Source organism: Rattus norvegicus, chromosome 16 (genome assembly GCF_036323735.1).
Source record: "Rattus norvegicus strain BN/NHsdMcwi chromosome 16, GRCr8, whole genome shotgun sequence".
Classification (NCBI taxonomy): domain Eukaryota; kingdom Metazoa; phylum Chordata; class Mammalia; order Rodentia; family Muridae; genus Rattus; species Rattus norvegicus.
Window position 1 is genome coordinate 85,853,766 of NC_086034.1, and position 19,532 is coordinate 85,873,297.

The 19,532-nt window shown below is 44.2% G+C and overlaps 1 protein-coding gene across 4 annotated transcripts in view; it reads right to left on the reverse strand.

Annotated features, from left to right (window-relative positions):
* Myo16 (myosin XVI) overlaps positions 1 to 19,532 on the reverse strand; it is a 480,110-nt gene that overhangs the window by 267,338 nt on the left and 193,240 nt on the right. For all 4 annotated transcript variants that reach the window (XM_017599990.3, XM_039094188.2, XM_008771384.4 and 1 more), the window contains 4 exons: positions 13,288 to 13,412; positions 11,491 to 11,616; positions 8,985 to 9,060; positions 6,481 to 6,634 (listed from right to left, as the gene is read on the reverse strand). In XM_017599990.3, the coding sequence (XP_017455479.1) occupies positions 6,481 to 6,634; positions 8,985 to 9,060; positions 11,491 to 11,616; positions 13,288 to 13,412 (481 nt within the window). The remainder of the gene's footprint in view (positions 1 to 6,480; positions 6,635 to 8,984; positions 9,061 to 11,490; positions 11,617 to 13,287; positions 13,413 to 19,532) is intronic.

Sequence of the window (19,532 nt, forward strand, 5' to 3'; positions counted from 1 at the left end):
CTACCTCACTTTCCTCCAGCTAAGGCTCAGCAGTGGTAAGACTCACAAAGCCAGGTGGATTTTAACTTCCTGAGAAACCTCTGTGTTTTCCCATAACCCAGCCAGAGCACAAGCTCCCTCCTTCCACACCTCCACCGGAACTGCCTTGGGTCTCTTCCACGGCAGCCATCCTAATGCTGTAGTAGGGTCTTATCTCTCTGGGGTTTGGACCTTCCTTTATTTCAGGTTAGAGATAGCAGGTACTTTCCTAAAGACTCATGGCCTTTGGTGTGTCTTCTCTGGGAAATACCAAAGCCTTAAGACTGTTTTCTATTTTTAAATTTTTACATGTTTTATTTTTTGTTTTCTTGTATATTTGCTATTGGGTTCTGTGAACTCATATATTTTTGACCTTTATCATTTATGAGGCTTGCAACGCTTATTCTTTTGTTATATGTTTTTAAAATCACATTGAATGATTGTGTGTGTGTGGTGGGGCATGCATGTGTTTGTCAGAGTACATATGCAATATTCGTGTCTTTTCTTCCACCACGTGTGTCCTGGGAATCCAACTCAAGTCATGAGGCTTGTTGGCGTGTCCTTTGTCTGCCGAGTCATGTTACCGGCCTTGGTGATGTATTTTCCTGTGCAGATGCCTTTTGGTGTGGTGGAATCCCTCTTGGGGATGTTTGCTTTTGTTCCTTGTGCTTTTGGCACCATATCTGAAAAAAAAAACCCAAAATGACAGCCAAGGTCTGTGTTAAGGGAGTTTCCATGTTCTCTCTGTGGGTCCCGTGCTTAGAAAGCACATCCTTCATCTGCATTAACCTCCACCTTGCATCTCTGTGGGTATAAAGTGAAGAACCAGACTTTCGCAGGCAAGTGTCCTGCTGTCACAGGGCCACCTACAGAGGAGGCCATTGTTTCCCTCCATGAGTCACTGTGAAGGCCCGGCTGGCCACACCTGTTTGGCTCCACTTCCGTGGTCACTGTTCTCTCCTACTTCTCTAACGGTTCTAATCCAGTTTCCTCCTGATTGAGACCGGTCTGTAGAATACTTTGAACTCAGGAGCGAGATACGTCCAGCTTTATTCTCAGAATTGACTTGGCTATTTTCGTTCTTTTGTAGTTTCAGGCAATGCCTCTTCAGTAAAGTGTTGGGTGAGACTCTCTGCTTCTAGATAATATTCTGGACACAAATATTTACATGAATACTTGAAGACAGTCTTCCTCCCTACATTCCTTTCAGTTTATTTCCATAGCAATATACTCAATTTTTTAAAGGTTTTCCTTTTTTATGTCTTATCTAAGAATTATTTTCTCAACCCAAGATCAGCAAGGTTCACTCCTTAGCCTTTATTCTGGAATTTCTAGCTCTGTGGTCTCTCTCCTGCGTGTACCCTCCTCGTTACGTGGTTTTCCATAAATCACAGCTCAGTGTCTTGCAGCTGTCTGAGTGTTTCCGCCCCCATTTTGAGAACAAAGCCCGTCTTTCCTCAACTAATTAGCTGTATCTGCTGGTGAAGATCAATTGGCCATTGGTGAGTCTGTCTCGGGTTCTCCTGTGTGTTGCATTGATACACTACTGTATTGATTTGATTGATTCCTGTCTCAGGAAGTATTAACTCACACAAAACATCCAACTTTGTTAGCTTTTAAGATTTTTTTTTTTGTTTTTGGCTATTCACTGCACTTAGCATATTTATGCAAAACTCAGAATCTACGCCAGTTTTCACAGAAATGTCCGGATTTTGATGAATGTGGTTAATTGACAAATGGATCTGAAGAGAATTTCAATACTAACAGTGTCGGATTTTGTCATTCTGAAGAACTCTTGACTGCTCTGGTCTTTGCTAATTTCTCTCAGTATTCCGTAGCTTTCATAATTGAAACCTCCCGCGTGACTGACTGCAATTATCCCTGCACAATCCATGTTCTATGCCACTGTAAATGTATTTTTGAATTTGATACCAAATTCAATACACAAAAATAAATGATTTGTGTATTTAATCTTGCTGGGGAAGTAGAGTATAATTTGGAAGGCTTTTATGATAACTACAGGTTCTCACTGCTTTGTCACCCGTCTCAGTGTCCTGTGTCCCTGACCACAACTCTGAGCACCCTCCTGCCTGGCACCACAAAGCACGTCCACCAGTTCGCAAGAAAGAGCTGAGCTCAGCAGAATCAAGTCCTATTTCTCTTAAGTAGAGTCTCACAGGCAGCTTTTGTCTATCCTGATGTTGCTTCTCTGTGAGGCTAATTAATGGCGTTTTATGCACCTCCTGGCTTCTCCTCAGCAAACAAGATTTACTTTGAGAACAAAAAAAAGGCAATATTGGTAATAGAAATTTACCAGTGAGGAGCAGAAGAAACAACTGTAATACCGTGTTTTCTAAGAGAAGCCTTCCCTAAGACCAGGCTCCATAAACACAGGGGTAACAAAAGCAGCCTCAGGCCAGGCCATCAAGTCAGCGCTAGCCCCAACTGTGGAGAATTTGGGAATTCCCTGGGAAGGCAATGACAAGGACCAGCCTTTGACCTCTGCTTGGTTTTAGTCAACACTTATTTTAATAAATAACAAAAAGGGAAATAGGAAAAAGGAAAAAGTGCCTGCAGGAACTATGATAAATAGGAATTTATTTTTAAACTGGAAATAGAAGTACAATATGATAAGACCAAAAACTCCCAAGCCCCAGATTTCCGCCTGAGAAAAAAATCCCTCAGGAATTGATTGATACTTTTATTAAAACTTTACAATTCTATCCTGCAGAGTTTTAGCCAGGTAGTCATAGTATTTGATGCGTAATGGGCTGTGTGTCCTGTAGAATATGAATGAATGTATATATTAGATGAGATCTGTGGCTGTGAAATTCTTTTTAAAAGTGAGGCAACATTGATATGCGAATTGTTGCAGAAAGAGCAGTCTACTAACTTATTAAAAAAATACAAGCAAGTCATCTTATAACGGGTTTTCCTGTTTTAACCAAAGTAGAATGTGAGTCTCCAACTAGGGCGGTTTTAAATTGCAAGAATTCATCTGTCTTGGTCTTTGGGCTCAGGGACTATGAGATGACACGATAGCACAAACCATCCCTGTTTATTAATGTTAATTAATATTAATTGAAGACATGCATTTCTGACAGGGTGCATGCATTATTTGTCTGGTTGTGATACCATGAGTCACACAAAATGCTCAAGAGGCAGTCAGAGTTGGAGCAGAAAGGAAGAGTTTCTTATATCCCAGAAATCCCAGAGAGAGTCACTCTACTCTCAACGGTGCTGGTGAAATACACTCTGGACCTGAATGGAAAGTCAGGGTTGGAATGGCCAGGAAGGTGAGCACGCCTTATGCAGATGAAGTAACGGCGAAGCCTGCAGAATAAGGGCTGGGGACATGAGAGTACATTTAGTCCATCCATCATGGTGCTGACACGCTGTCATTCAGAGCTGGGAGCTGCCACTCGATGTGCAGACAGATGAAAATATAGCCTCTGACTGTGGCATGGGAGGAGGTCTCAGCTTCTGTGGATTTTGATTGTGCCGAGAGGGATCTGAAGTTCCCTCAGGCACTGACTAGGGGTTAGTTCTCAGGTCCTGTTGAGAATGCAGCCTGCTCATGGTGAACGCTTTCCAGAGCTAGCACCTGCACTTCTCAGGGCCCCTACAAACTTCTGTTTATAAGAAGCCAAGTCACAGAAGCCAAAACACCCTTGTGGAACTGTTCATATTGTCCCTCTGCGATCACTGAATGCACCCCACTCTGTCTCAGGTAAGGCACAATGACCTTAAGGGAATAATTGTGGTCCGCTCATGACTGCCTGACCAGAGCAGAGAAGGGTATGCATATTCCGTTCCCCATTTGCTTTCCCACTGCTGCTTTGAGGTTTTTCAAACTTTTCCTTTGTTTCCTTAAAGCTCAGGGTCTCTACAAGCAGCTGGAAGATGAGATTTTGTAATAAAACTGCAAAGCTTTAAGGTTATACACGGTGTGTGCAGTTTGACTCACTGGCACATTGGCTCCATGTTTGGGAGACCCTGGTTTTGGTCTTTATTAATAGTGTGATGGAAGAAGTAAGGAGAAGGAGGAGGAGGAGGAGGAGGAGGAGGAGGAGGAGGAGGGGGGGGCGAGGAGGAGGAGGAGGAGGAGGGAGCAGAGGAAAAATGAACACTTTATTCAAATTAGCATGAATTGTGTTAAAGAACAGCATCCAGTTTAATGGGACTCTAGGAATAGCTGGACTGGAGACTCCAGAGGGTTGAAGCTATGATAGAAAGAGATGAGAGAGAGAGAGAGAGAGAGAGAGAGAGAGAGAGAGAGAGAGAGAGATATCAAAATTCCAAGTTTGTTCCCAAAGGAGGTGGGAAAGGGAACTGTGCACATCTGAGTTAGAAGAATGGGGCTTTGGGGATAGTGGGTAAAGCATCTGTCAGTGATACATGTTACTTCCTACCTTTATGTTAATACCCTGGTTTGCTTCTCATAGAGAAGTTGCTACCATATTTCAGAAATGTGTCCAAAACAAAAGCCAGGATCACAATGGAGACAGATTATCCACATGCTTGGTCTTTTGCTGGAGCTTGGGGGATGAAGCTCTGCTTCCTCCAGACTCTGCTCACTTCCACCTTGCCTTGCAGCAATTACTGACAATTGCTGGAAGCCGAAAAAAACCCCCCATGGAAACCCAAGCCCTCAAAACAAGCATGCACTTTAGTGGGTTTTTTTTTTTTTTTGGTTCTTTTTTTCGGAGCTGGGGACCGAACCCAGGGCCTTGCGCTTCCTAGGCAAGCGCTCTACCACTGAGCTAAATCCCCAACCCTTTTAGTGGGGTTTTTATCACATATATATTCTTCTTGTTATATGTATTCATAACTGCACAATAGAAATGATAAAATATGTCACAACCAAGAACTACAAAAAAAAAAAAAAAAAGAGTGTGGAAAGGACTCAGATGTCATCCACCACTGACCTCATCTATTTACAATTTACCACAGAGTCAAGGCAGCAGGAAAACAATGTAATCAGACCACATTATAACCATGTAGAACAAATAAGACATTGATTATCCTGCTCATAACCAGATTAATCCATTGTTTAGTCAATAATAGGAAAACCACGAAAGGCACCAATTAGAACTGCATATTCTCTTTCACCTTTAAAATAAAATAAAGCACAAAAGAAGCTATGAACCATACAAAGATGGGTGTTTACCTACTCAATGTAATCTTGTGTTTATACTTTAAAATTTTCTTTTTTTGTTGACTAATTTTGTTCTTAGATAATTTCATACACATATCTGGGCGTTCTGTTTTTATCACCCTCTCCCTCTTCTTCTCCCTCTTCCTCTCCCTCTTCTTCTCCCTCTATCTCTCCCTCTCCCTTTCTCTCCCCCTCCCCCTTCTCTCTCTCCTGCTTCTATTCTCCTCCACTCCAGTCTTCCCTACAGAGCCCCTTCCCACATGCATGCCTTCTTGCTGTGTTGTGGGAGTCAGTGGTTTTATACAGGACTGTTTGTACAGCTACAGAGCTGGGAGGAGCTCACTATTTGGTACACAGCTGAGGACAATGACTTTTCCTCCTCCATATTCTGGGAGGTGTCAATTGTTTGGGTTTGCTTAGGGCCCCATGATCCCTGCTGCTATTCTCGATGGGCTGTTGGCAGCCTCAACTTTGGTTATGTTTTGCTGTCTATGTGTTTGGAAAGGCATAACACAATGCTAAGGTGGAGTCAATCAGTTACGGTCACAGCTACCTTTCTAGAAAAACACACACTTCCATCCTCTCAGAACACCCTTATCCATGAACAGTCTGTTCCTGTTGGCCCCTCTCTCCCGTCACACTGACTGTCAGTGTGCTTTCTGCCTTTTCTCTCCTGGGCAGCTCATGAGGGTTCATGTTATACACTGAGTTACCCAGAAGCCAAAGGATTCAGAGCAAGAACGGGGATCATAGTATGAGTCAAGTGTACACTTATGCCCCAGGTCATTATTGAGAGTGAGCTACCTTGCCTTATCAGCTACACGTGGTGTTACTTTCTCAGACCTTGAAAGCAATGGCGATTATCACTCCACCCCTCAACAGCTGTAAGCATTACCTTTTCTTTTGGATAGCGGGGAACCATTACATTTATGTTTAGGAGAGAAATAAGGCATACGTGCATTTGCTACTTCAGAACAGTCATCCATTACGATAATCGCTGATGAGTGACTTCAGCTAGACTCTAGGGGAATGATTGGGACACTGCTATCAGGGCAACTGGAGCTCGAAGGCTGATTGTATAGTGACGCCTTCCGAAGTCACGCTAATGTCTTTAGTTCTGCCAAATGCATCATCATCGGCAGTCGGTTTCCTCTTTGGTAACTCTGCTAATAACCAACTACAGTGTTGGGTAGAAAGACAAGAGCTTCTCTGTGCCATGTGGGGTGACCGAGAGAAGTGGTGGAGACAGCTGGTTTCCAGAGGATTGTCCGGCTGCTGCAACACACTGGGATGGAAGTACTTACAGCTTACTGGAAAGCTCCGGGAGGTCGTGAAGGATCTCCTCATACAGCTCCTCCTGTGCTAAGCTAGGAACAGACGGGGACTCTTTCATTCTCTCCTCCCAGGCAATCTCTGCTTTCAGCAGCATCTCCTCAATAGACTCAGAGGCAGCGATGTCTACGAGACACAGTGAGGGCGTTAGACGTGGCCGTGGGGGGGGGGGGACAGGGCAGCACTTCCTCTCACAACTCAGACATGGCTGAACTAAGAATGGATCAGTAAGTACACCAAGCCCATCGGGAAACCGCAAAGGTTTAGAGGAGAGAGAAAAATCGGAGTCTGACATCTTCCAAGCCCACCCCGTCACACTGCACCAGGGATGCACTGAACTGCACATGAAGTGAGTATAAATGTGCAGTGGGTAATAATGGGGGAATGAAAAGTCACAGGGCAGGTAAACTGGAAAGACTATGTGTGCTCATTCCACTGACTCCGGACACCAATTGTAGCTCCTCGCTGTGACAGAGTAGCCCTTCTGGCCGTTTGACATGACCTTTACTGTTCTGTTGAAAGTGTCGATCACTGAGGGTGACCCCTTGACACATGTGGGCTATGGTATAGACATGCATCGTCCAAATTTATAACCAGCAGTAACTGTCAGCGAGACCCGGTGGATCTGAAGAAGATTTGCATTGACACCAGCTGAGAGCCCTGTGGAGGCAGCCACTTCCCCACCCTCACTAAGTCTGGCAGCCATAGGTGTCTGTACATTTGAGGCAAGTGGCTTTACGGGCTTGTCAAATTCATTAGACCATGAGATGTTGTTCCTGTCAGTATTCTGTTATGATGTGAATGGTCTACCGAAGAGTAGTGGGAAGGGAGAAGCAACCTCCGCTGCCTCACATGGGAGACTGCGTTCCTGGTCCACTTATAAACTAAATGCAGAATACCACAATCGCCTTCATTTAATGAACACACATTGATTGAGATTCTATGCCAGGCCCAGTGCTGTGCCTCATTGCCAAGGTTCTATGAACGAGGAACTGGGAAGATGGCAGGCTCTGCAGGGATAACACGGAGCAAGCAGGCTGTCTGAATCTTTGTGCACTGCAAGTAAGTGGCCAGGGCTGGAGCTGAACTAGAAGCTGAATCATTCCTGGGCCCTATGAGTGCCAGCTGCTGTTGGGAACTGGTTGTGTAACACGTGACACCAGTCTCAAAATGAGATGATGCGAGGATGTCCGGATAGGCATGTATAAGGTCAGGGGTCAGTCACATCTCCTTGGTCTGTGAAGAAGCTGAGAATGGGATTTGGTCACAAAATCTCCTGACAGAACCATCCAATAAGACACAAAGCCAGCAAATGTGTTTTTAAGAGAAAAAAACTACAATTTTTGAATTTTTATTGTTTTTTAAATTATTTTGTTTGATTTGACGGACTTTAGGCAGGGTCCCACTGCGTAGCCCCCACTCATCTGGCACTCAATCTATGGCCCTGGTTGGCACAGAACTCCTAGCACTCTTTCAGCTTCTGCCCTCAAGTGCTACACCAGCTGCCATTTTAATCCTTATGATTAGATTTAAAGTACTAAATCAAGTAAAACAATCTCAGTTCATGATAAGATTTTTAGACTCTCACTAGTAGTAACTTAACTCTAAAGTCTGAGGCAACTAAGAACTGTCCCCTCGTGTCTGTTCGATCTTTGATTTACTTTAACAAACACAATAAAGCAACTAACAATAAGCAATTTAATTTCAATAAAGATATAAGATTAAGTCCCTCACTCTGGTTTTCACTTACTCCTAGCAGTGATTAGACTGGGAGTTAAAGTGTGAAGGGCTTTTAAATTAGAAAGGGCCCAGGTACAAGAAGAAAATGGGATTTATTTTGTTCTAAAGATCAATTTTTGACTGTTATACTTTCTTACGTGAGACATTTCTTTGTTATTTGAATTCTCCTATTAATATGGCAAAAATAGCAATGAGAAGTAGCAGGCATTAAATTTTAAAAGCTTCAGAACTAAGAGCATTAGATGCAGGATCCTATTAGTGGCAAAGAAGATTACGGAAGTCTTCAGAAGCATTTACCCTTCTGAAATAAAGAGTTTGGAGATCTGAGTTAGCACTTAACTATTAGTTTGTGCTTAAGCCTAAATAGTCTCAAGGAAAACACAATTAAAATAAGTATCAGGATAGGTGAGTAGCTGGCAACAAAGTAACAAAGGAGATGAGAGTGAAAGAGTTTCTGCCGTGTTGCCTGTCTAGGGCTCAGTGGGTAAAAACTATGTGAAAGAAAGGTGGTGGTGGACCAGGTTTACTCAATGCCCTAAGAATCTCACAGAGCAGCGAAGAGAACCCTTATGGAGCTCGTGCTCTCTCTCTCTCTCTCTCTCTCTCTCTCTCTCTCTCTCTCTCTCTCTCTGTGTGTGTGTGTGTGTGTGTCCTCCACTCATACTTCAGGCTGCACCAGTGATGGATGAGTAGTGTCTGTGCCAAAAGAAGAGGCTCCCAGCCTGCTCCAACTTACCTGATGGTTTCTCCCCATTGCAGTTCACAAGGTGGGGGTTTGCCTGATGTGCCAGAAGGAGCTTCACCAGGGTTGTCTGCAGCATAAAGAGAATTTTTATTAGCACTGCCATGCAGGATCCGTCAGACCTGTCAACAAACACTCAGGGTACTAAGGATCAGCATCAGTAAGTATCCAGGGCACTGAATACCAGAATCAGTAAGTTCCCAGGGAACTAAGAATCAGCAGTAAGTACCCAGGGTACCGAGGACCATGAGTAAGTACTCAGAGTACTAAGAAGCATCAATAAGTACCCAGGGCAGTGAGGAGCATCAGTAAGTACCCAGAATACTAAGAACTCATCAATTAATGCCCAGGGTCACTGTCCGGTCCAGGTTCCTGAAATGGCAGGAGACTAAGAGTAAAGTTATTCTTGATATCCTTACCATTCCTAGCTTCTTCTCAGAACATGTCAAACTAATTCAGAATTTATATATTAGGAAAAATTATTTATCAAACAGCGCTTAACTCCCAGGGACCTGAAAAAGACATTTTGTGCGATAAAGTTCCTATTATGATGTTTTGTGGAGAGATAATTTACTTTTGGGTGTTTCGCTTCCATTTTTTCTTCTCTTTAGCCATTCACCAAAGTCCTGGCTTTTTGGCCACACACATCATCACGATGTCTTACATGGCATTGAAAAGCCTATAGTCATACATGGCATTGAAAGCCTATAGTCACACATGGCAATAAAAGTGTTTAGTTACACAAGGCATTGAAAGCCTATAGTCACATGTGGCATTAAAAGCCTATAGTCATACCGCACTCTAGGGAAGTCCACTCACACCCTGACAGATAAGTCAGGGGCAGGGATGTAGCTCAGTGGCAGGGTACTCCCCTAGTACAACAATTAAAGAACTAGTGAGTGATTAGTGTATGTGAGAGAAAATGCATACAACACATGAAAAGTGTCTATGACCTGCACAGCACCGAAGGATACTCAGTAAATAAAATCTGCTGTTTCCTATTTTTATTATTTATTAGAGTGTATGTGTGTGAGTGTGAGTGTGTATGTGTCTCTGTATGTGTACGTGTGTGTGTGTGTGTGCACATGTGCATGTGTGCACACACATGTGTGGGCACATGAATGTGGATATCACAGGCTCACATCTGAGAATCAGTTCTCTCCTTATATGTGATTTTCAGGGATCACACTCAGGTTATCAGGCCTGCATGGCAAACATTTTGCACTCTGAGCCACCTAGCTGGCCCAGCCAACCTTTAAAAGAATGTCATTTGTGCATTTCTCTAACCTGAGGCCAGCTTCCCAGCACTGGCCACCAGCATGGGTCAACACAAATTAATCCCGAGAGCTTGAAGGCCACATGTTCAGATACAGCCATGGGAATCATCTCACGCTTGGTGCCAACTGTCTGTATTAGTTACTTTGGTGTCACAATTACCAAATATTTGAGTAAAACAACCTAAAGAAGGGAAGATTTCCTTGGCCTCATGGTTAATGAAGTTCAGCCTATGGTGGCTCTGCCTCATGAGCTTGTTAGCACATCATGCCACCACTGGGTACCATGTCAGGGTCTCAGGTCACCACCTCCATGCCAAGACTGCAGGCCTAGCTGGGACACACTGTGTGGAAAGTTTTGTTATTTGTACAAAGAGAGCAGCCAGCTTATAGGCCGGATCTGGGATCATTAACTGCAACACGTTCAGGGGACATTTCTGGAAGGAGACAAATCCGGAAACCTAGTTCTTTGTTGAAAGGTCACGGCTATTACATGTAACTGGCACACCAACAGTAGGAGGTAAAGATTCTGCTCTGCCCGTTTTCTCGTTCCTTTTGATTGTAATTATGCTAAGTCAGAGAGAAGCATTTTTCTATAGTTCTTCAATTTGCTTATGGGGTTGAAACAGGTAGTTTAAAACACATTCAGTGAAGATACCCCAGTGTCAAACACTTCTGTTACCACTGTATTCTGCCTGAGGGTGTGGACCCACGAAGCTCTGCACTGATATCCTCAACGTCCTTGAGCCGAAACAAATATCTAATCATCGAAGGTGCTTTTCTTGTGTAATTGGTCACAGCAGCACACACGGTGTCAATCCAACCTCTTTTATTCATTAAAATGAAGTGTTATTTACAGAGTAAAATGGGATATAAAATGTAATTTCACTTTAGATCTACAAAGTGCGGAAAGCAAACTGAACACTGAGAGACTCGCGTCATTGGCTCTCCATGTTGCAGTATGAAAACTGCATTAATTCTATGAAGGACATTTACCGTGGCCGAGAACTTCTCCAGTGAGCTCAGCTGGGATGCTCAGAGCTCAGAGGAGGGGGAAAGTCAATACTTTTCCTTATTAAATTATTTGTATAGTAAGATGATGCCATTAGGAGTCGAATTATATAATGATTAGCATATAAATTGAAAGCAAATCCAAATTAAGCATAAAGTTCCCTTTCGTTAATTGTTCGATAATATTTCAGGAAGGGTTTAGGAAACCACCTCACCTGGCCATACTTGGCTGCTAAATGCAGGGGTGTCCAGTACCCATCATCCATCCCATTGAGGTCTCCGCCATGTTCTAAGAGGAGCAGCACCACCTCTTTGTAGCCACTGGCACACGCCATGTGCAGCTGAAACAAGGATGCGTGTGTTACTCTTCCACTGTGGAACAGTAGTCCCGCCATTATTTTGTCCAACGGTTTAGCCAGAACTATTTACTAAAGCATTGGGCCCGGTACACGACAGTATAATATTTAAAATCTGGGGTATGTGGTTTGATTACTTTATGTAAGTCATCAATTAGCACACTGTGAAGGAAAAACTGTGAATTGGGAAGAAATCGCATGCTTCTGCTGTTTCCCTTCTGAGTAACTGTGTGTACTTTCCCAGGTAACCCCTACTCCCCCCTGAGCGCCTTCAACTGTCACCGGAGCTGCTGACGGTACCACCCCACTAAATCCGTGGTTAATGCCTCCTGCCCACCTGTCAGAGACCTGCAGACTGGTTCTCAGATTTGTGGACTGCGTCTGGGGCTGAGCAGCGTGGGTCAAAGGCAAACACAGAAACAGGAAATGTGTTGCAGGTATCCTGGAGGCTCCTGGGCTGTTGGATTTTATTGTCCTAGCCAAACCGCCTGTCCTAGGTGTAGTGTAGTAACGAGAGGTGCCACAAGAGGTTAAGAGAAAAGGGTCCAAGAGTCTCTTCATCTGGATAGTATCGTTTTTTAGAACAGGCTAACCAGTTACATGCAGCAGCACTTGAGTGTCTCTCTGAATTAAAAGGAACCGGAAGCCCAGAGGCATATAGACAGGGTACAGCACAAACAGCCCAAGCAGGTAGCTCCTACAGGTTTTCGTTCCAGTCATGACAAAGACTAGAAGCCCAGAATCTGAGCTAAAATGGACATTGCAGGGCTGATGGATACAGTGTTGGGGAATGAGTCCAGAAGGGATGCCACTTAAGTTACAAAAACAAACAAACAAACAAAAAAACCAAACCAAAACCCCAAACCCCAAAAAACAAAACAAAACAACAACAACCAAAAAACCAATTTATCTGTTACAAGGTGGATGGAAGGGCTCTGGCCAACTCCTTCTGGATGATACAGATAGAACTTTAAACAGGTGGGACAGATGTTTAGAGCAGTGTACAATGGTGTCTGCAAACCCTGTCTGTAAGGCCGTGCACTGTGCTTGGAGTACTGTCAAGCCACCGAGTCTCGCCCAGTAACTCAGCCAGCAGCAAAACCAAAGGAAACGCAAAAAAGGAAACCAGACACCGTGCAGATTCCTTGTCCACAGAGAGCACATAACATCTTTTTCCAATCTGTAAGAGCGACATATGGAGAAATGGTTGAAAAAAATATAACAACACATTTTCACAGGCCTCCTCTGGGCCGTGGTATAAATATTTTGCATTGGACTGGAGAGGTGGCTCAGCGGTTAAGAGTACCGACTGCTCTTCCAGTGGTCCTGAGTTCAATTCACAGCAACCACATGGTGGCTCACAACCATCTGTAGTGGGATCTGATGCCCTCTTCTGGTGTGTCTGAAGACAGCGACAGTGCACTCACATAAAATAAATAAATGAATCTTCAAAAAAATTGTGTATTTTCTTCTTTCTATATTTATGCTTTCTAACATATCTTCAAAGAGTATATTGTGTTATTTTGAAATAAACAGACACTTATATATGTGTATTATGTTGAAATACCCGTTGAACAGGAAATCGTTTCCAATTACATGTGTTAGGATCAACTTCAGTTCCCTATGGAAATTTCTGAGACACATGTGTGGACTTACCAGGGTCACCCCGTCATCATTTTTCTCGTTGACATCTCCACCTGAAGACAGGAAGTGCCTGACGTCTGTCAGCATACTCAGGGGCCGCTGCAGCTTTATCTGGCGCAGAGAGTTCAGGTCCACCCCTGGGAGAAGAATGGGTCATTGGTACCAAGGCAGATACGGGGACTCAGGACAAGGTCATCGCTCAACACACTCTTCCTTCAGAACCCTCCTCCTCGAAACCTGTTCAGCATCGAACACATCCTATTTCTAATTATAATTGCCTTCCTATTTCTAATAATACTTATGGCATGTCTATTTCTAATAATAATTAACTAAAATTAATTGATGATGGGTCGTTTTCCCCATGATCGTTTATGTCTGTACATGTTTATACATAGCAGGCTGTTCAGGAATCAAAGTTTCTAGATTAATATCCCTAGTGTGTTGGTGTAAATTACTCACATATACTAGTCCAAAGCATCTTCGAGTGCTTAAATTAGATTGGAAGGAGATGGCAAGCCATCATTGTTTGTTTTTGCTTAGATATTTTCCATAGAAACACTCGTCCTGGACAAGCGAAGTTACTTCTGCTGAGAAGCTAACACCACATGAACAAAGCCTGAAGCTCACAGCACCAGGCCACTCATGCAGAGGAGCTCTGACGGACGTCCTTATGCAGCACTGGTGCTGGCGTTACGGTTGTGCTTCAAATCGCACTTGGGGATCCTTTATCAGTACTCTGGAACTTTCCTGGGTGTGTGAAATTATTCCCAGATACAGATTTTACAGGGTGCTCCAACTGAACAGGTCAGGGTTATTGACATCAGGACAGACACCCAACACTGAGAGACAGCAGCTCCATGATGGATAACGTCAGCTCAACAGCTCACAGCCTTCATCAGCGTTCATCTCTGCCTGAGATTTTAGAATAGTGCAGCAGACCTGCTCTAGCTCATCTTCTCATTTATGGATCCCTTGTTCCTATCACTGCTTCTTAGACACAGACGTTTACTGGAGTCATGCTTCTGACACATCCAGTGTGAAATACATCCACTTCCTGGTTCTATTTTGGGAATGGTCTCTGGGCTTCATGATCCTAATCCGTTTGAATAGTAAGGTTCCAAATGGGGGAGGCTATGGTTCCTCCTTCTTCTCTCAAGTAAAGGTGAAGAAAACAATGGTGGTGATGATGTTGGTGATGATGATGATGGTGGTGGTGGTGTTGTTGGTGTTGGTGGTGGTGGTGATGAATATGATAGCTGTGGTGACAAGTGGCCGATGATAAGGATGACGGACATGTTGGTAGGGTTAGCAATAATGGTGCTGATGGTGATAAGAGAGAGAGATTGTCTACTTGTAAGTGCTGCTGTGAGCTAACCCTTGTCATGAACCCAGTGTATGTGAGCTAACCATTAGCCTACATCTTAACTGGCTGAATCTTACTGAGAACGCCCAAGGAAAGCATCCTAGAGCAGATACAAACACCATTCCTGCTTTGACGCTCCTGGCACGTTCAGCAACTCAGGCTCGCAACTCAGGCAACGTTGAGAAAGTCATTTTACTGTTGTGGCTTCAGCGTCCTCAGTCATTGGGGCAACAACAAATTCCAAGGTTACAATTCACAGGTTTTGTTCTTCCCTAAGACAGGGCTTCTCTGTGTAGCCTTGGCTGCCCTGGAACGCTCTCTGTAGACCAGGCTGGCCTCTACCTCCTGAGTGCTGCAGTTAAAGGCATGTGCCACTGCATGGGGCTACAAGTTACAGGCCTCACGGTGTGTCTCAGGGGCAGAGGTCAGGGAATTACCAGTCTGTAAGTAGTAACTGGGGTCATTTGCTCATCTTCTTTTCCTCCAGTATACTCCCCAGGTCTGTTCTCCACAGGCTTACCTCTGGACCTGAGTGTGGAAATGAGCCGAAATGCTCAGACGCCCATCGTCTGGGCTTTACAGCTGTGCAGTGTCACTACAGACAGGTAATTTGTCCTCTGAAGAGAACGGGCTGGCAGATGCTGTTTTACCGTTTACTGGAGTGAATTAACACCAGATCCACATGGAAGACAGAAGAGTATTTGCTCTTTAGCAAGCGCTCTTGAGAATGAGCCGTGGTTGATCACTGCTCTGGGGAAGCATGCAGTCATGTCAACCGAAAGGGCGACCAGAAGCATCCTGGCTACGCCTCACCTCATCACCCAGTGACCCCATACCATGCTGGAAAAACTAACATTACTAAACATCATTTTTGTAATGGGGCATTCGAGGTCTGCGGGGACCAATTAAAACTGTCACTTCGCTCTCATTTCGTAGGACGATGGAGTTTGACATGTGATTTGATTTTCATGAATGCTCTCTAGAGGGTCTGCAGTGAGGTTTGCGGAGGAAGTGATAAAAACCTCCAAGGTTCCAGAACTTGGTGAGATCCCACAATGCTGCAGTGTTTGTTCTTGTGCACCTCCAGGACTCGTGAAGATATCTAATTAAAATTAAATTCTGACTGTAGAGTGCAGCACACGTGAAACACACAGGCTGAACCACAGAAGTAGGAGACCCCTCGCCGAAAGCCGGCCACACTCAACACTGCTAGTAAGGCCAGCAGCCTATTTCTGGTTCCTGTCACCAGGGCACTACAGGGGAGTATTTTGACATTATATTGATTTAAGCTCAATTTTGAATCAAACATGGTGCCAACTAAAGTGTGATCTTTTAGATTTTTGTTATAATTTTAGAAAAGAAAAAAAAAAGTCCCTTTCTGTTAAGCCAATATAACACACAGATTCTGTCTCCTCACATCAATCAAGTGTCTTTGACTTCTGAACAAATCAACCAGTTGGCAGAGCTCTTCCTCTGAGTTGGTGAATGCTCTCAGTCTCCATTCTCCCTTTTTTAATATTAAAAGAAATTTAATTTTATGTTCATATTATTTTCTGGAACGAGTAAGACCAAAGCTTGTTTAGATTTATTATTTTGGAGAAATCTGGTATTTAAGTTTAAGAATTAAGAAGCAAGATCTGTTACTCCCCCAGACCACAAGTTAATGACACCGTAGTTGTTGCTGGGTCGTTTTAGATGAATAAGGATACCAGCACCACTTTTATTCATGTATTTATTAACTCTGTTAATACCTGTCTAACTTTGCTCAACTGCCATTCTCAAAGACACGCTGCTTGCCTAGCAACCTGAGCTCCTTTGGGTGGTGTGACTGTGTGTGTTGGAGCTGACCTGTCCCGAGATAATCCCCAAGCTGAAGGGGACTTTGCACTATCCTCCATTGCTGTCCCAAGCATTTTGCCTTCGGCACCCCGGCCCCTCCTCACCTAACATTTGCAAAGGGTCAGTTCTGTGAAGCCTTCTGCAGAGGTCTCAGGGAAAGTTAAGTCTTCCTTGACAGGTTTGTGTGACGTTCACGCACCAGCAGTCAGTGTCCAAGGAACCTGCGCACTCTTGTTTTTCTTCTCTAGGATGTCCCTGAGCCATCACTTGAGTAAACCTAACAGATAATTTTGTCCTCAAAAGAAAACTGAACCAACAAACAAGCAGACCTAAAGAGACGTTATGAGGCAGTTGATAGGCCACGACACGCTTTTAGCATGTGCTTTCTTAGCTCAAAGGAATGAAGCTTAGCTCCCTGGGTCTCCATGGAGCTTCCTAAGGAACAGAGGGAGGCTGCAGAGCTGGGCAGGCAAATCCCTCACAGTGATGTCAGCACAGAGAAATGAACACAGCCAGGCCGTGAGGGCTCGATGCTCCCACGTAGCCTTGTTTGGCACCTGAACAGCAGCCGTAAGCGTACCCATAAGCCACATGCAGACTGGAATGTTCTGCCCCCTTGATTATGTGGGATTCTGCAAGAGCCAGTGCCAGAAAAGGAGCTGCAATAAACCACATTGAGCAAATACAGTACAGGAAACTGGAAAGCCGAGTTTGCTGGGGGGTGGGGTCTGAAGGAGGAAGCATGGTGCACTGAGAACTGTGGCCCTAGTATCTTCTGAAATCTTGGCTTGGAAGCCACCTCACTAACACACATTAGAAATGTAATGTTTGGTCCTGCCAAGGCCAGATGCCCCCAGTGTAGGGGAATGTCAGGGCCGGGAGGTGGGAAGGGGTGAGTGGTTAGTGGGGACACTCTCATAGAAGAAGGGGAGGGGGATGGGATAGGGGGCTTATGGATGGGAAACTGGGACAGGGAATGACATTTGAAATGTAAATAAAAAATATATCCAATAAAAAATCAGAAGAATTAAAAAAAAGGAGACTCAAAAGAAGAAGGAAAGAAAGAAAGAAAGGAAGGAAGGAAGAAAGAAAGAAAGAAAGAAAGAAAGAAAAGAAAAGAAGGAAAGTCAGTTTTGATAATTATCTGGGAAATTAACATTAAACAGCAGTGAAATAAAATTTTACAACTGTTAAAATAGCTGTTAAAAAAGACGGTGACAATAGATGTTGGCAAGGATAAAAATAAAAAGGAAATACCTGTGCCCAATTAGTGGGAATGAAACCAGTGTGACCAGTGTGGGAAACAGTGTAGTTATTTAACACATTGAAAATAAAACTGTGTTTGTTCATTCCCCCAAAAATTGCAGAAGAAACTAACAGGCAGAATCAGAGATCTCAGAGGCTACCAGGGCCATGGTTCTGAGTGGGGGAGCAGGTGAAGCAAGCGAAGGGTGAGCTCACTCAGTACCCATATCGTCCTGCCCCAGAAAAATGCTTCTCAGAGACAAACGCCAGAGACAGTCAACAGGTGTGGAGCTGAGAATGAGTGGGGTCCCCTCTCCTGCTACCACAGGGGAAGACTTCAAGAGGAGGGAGGGAAGGATGGGAAAACCACATCAAGAAAGAAAGTAGTGTGCCAACATCATGCAAAGTCACAGAAAGAGGATTTCAAAGAACGGAGAAATAAACCCCTGAAAGTTAGTTCAGGAATCCTGGATTCTCAGTGGGCAGGAAGCTGAGCACCATATGATTGAGGAATAGGACAAACAATATACTTGTTCCTAAAAGGGTAGAAAGAGAAATGACAGATAGATAGCTAGCTAGCTAGCTAGATAATATAAATAGATTAATAGACGATGGATGATAGATTCACTTATGTGAGTTCACACACATATGTATACACAGGAGGCTAGATGAATGAATGCAGTAGGTAGATAGATGGGTAGATAAATGTATAGATATGTATATACTCTCATGTACTCATGTATGGATATAGACATGGGTGGCATGCGCACACGTGCATGTGCACGCACGCACACACACACACACACACAGAGAGAGAGAGAGAGAGAGAGAGAGAGAGAGAGAGAGAGAGAGAGAGAGAGAGAGAGATTGAGATTCTGCCCTGACCACCTAGAGTTCTACCCTGGGCTCTTCCTCCCCCCCAGAGGCTCACTTTAGAATAGATTGCTTTTCCCTTGCATGCCCAGCTGCTTTGCCTTGTGCGAAGATGAGGTATTCATCAAACGCTCAATCAGCTCCTACGCCAGCTCTTCTTTCGCAGCCCTGGAGCCCAAGGCACTGAGCTGAGGTTAATTGCTGTGGCCTTGTTTACAGTGTAAGTCGGTGCTGACAGCACAATTAGAACTTTGCGGCAGAGACTTTCTATGTAATCAACTTGTTCCCGATGTCTCCTGCTCCCTCTGCCCCCTGCGTCTGATGTGACAGCACAGTGCATCTGATTTGAAATGGTGGTTTGTTTTTTTTTTTTCGGAGCTGGGTGCATTCAGGATGGAAAAGCACCTGAAAATATTAGTGGGGTGTAGAAATGACAAGAGGCGAAAATGTCATCCCGGCCTATTAGAAACTCCTGATGGCTTCGGTCCCTGCTGCCACAGCAGATAAGTCCCGGTGCCCCAGAGAGTGGGTGGGATAAATGGAGGTGGACAGTGTTTTCGGGGGCGGGAGAGGCGATGCAGATCGGCAGGAGGGATCCTGACAGGGGCAGCGGCAGCTGTGCAGGAGAGGAGAGAGAGTGCACGGAAGGGGCTGGGTCACAGCAGCAGCGGTGACAAGTGTGGAACAGAATTAAAAATTGAAGAGATATTAAATTGAGTTCGTTCCAGCAAACCTGCATTTTGCAAACCAATCATGACAGCCACAGTGGTGACAGCTTTTCTCTGAAGCAGAGCCACGAACTATCTCTGGCTTCTCTCCCGACCAGCATTCGCCTCCCACGGGAAGAGAGTTGCTTTTGTTTTTTACATATGATGGAAAATAACTGATTTTTTTTTTTTTTTGCAAACACCAAGCTTCCCTATTAAACCTAATGCTT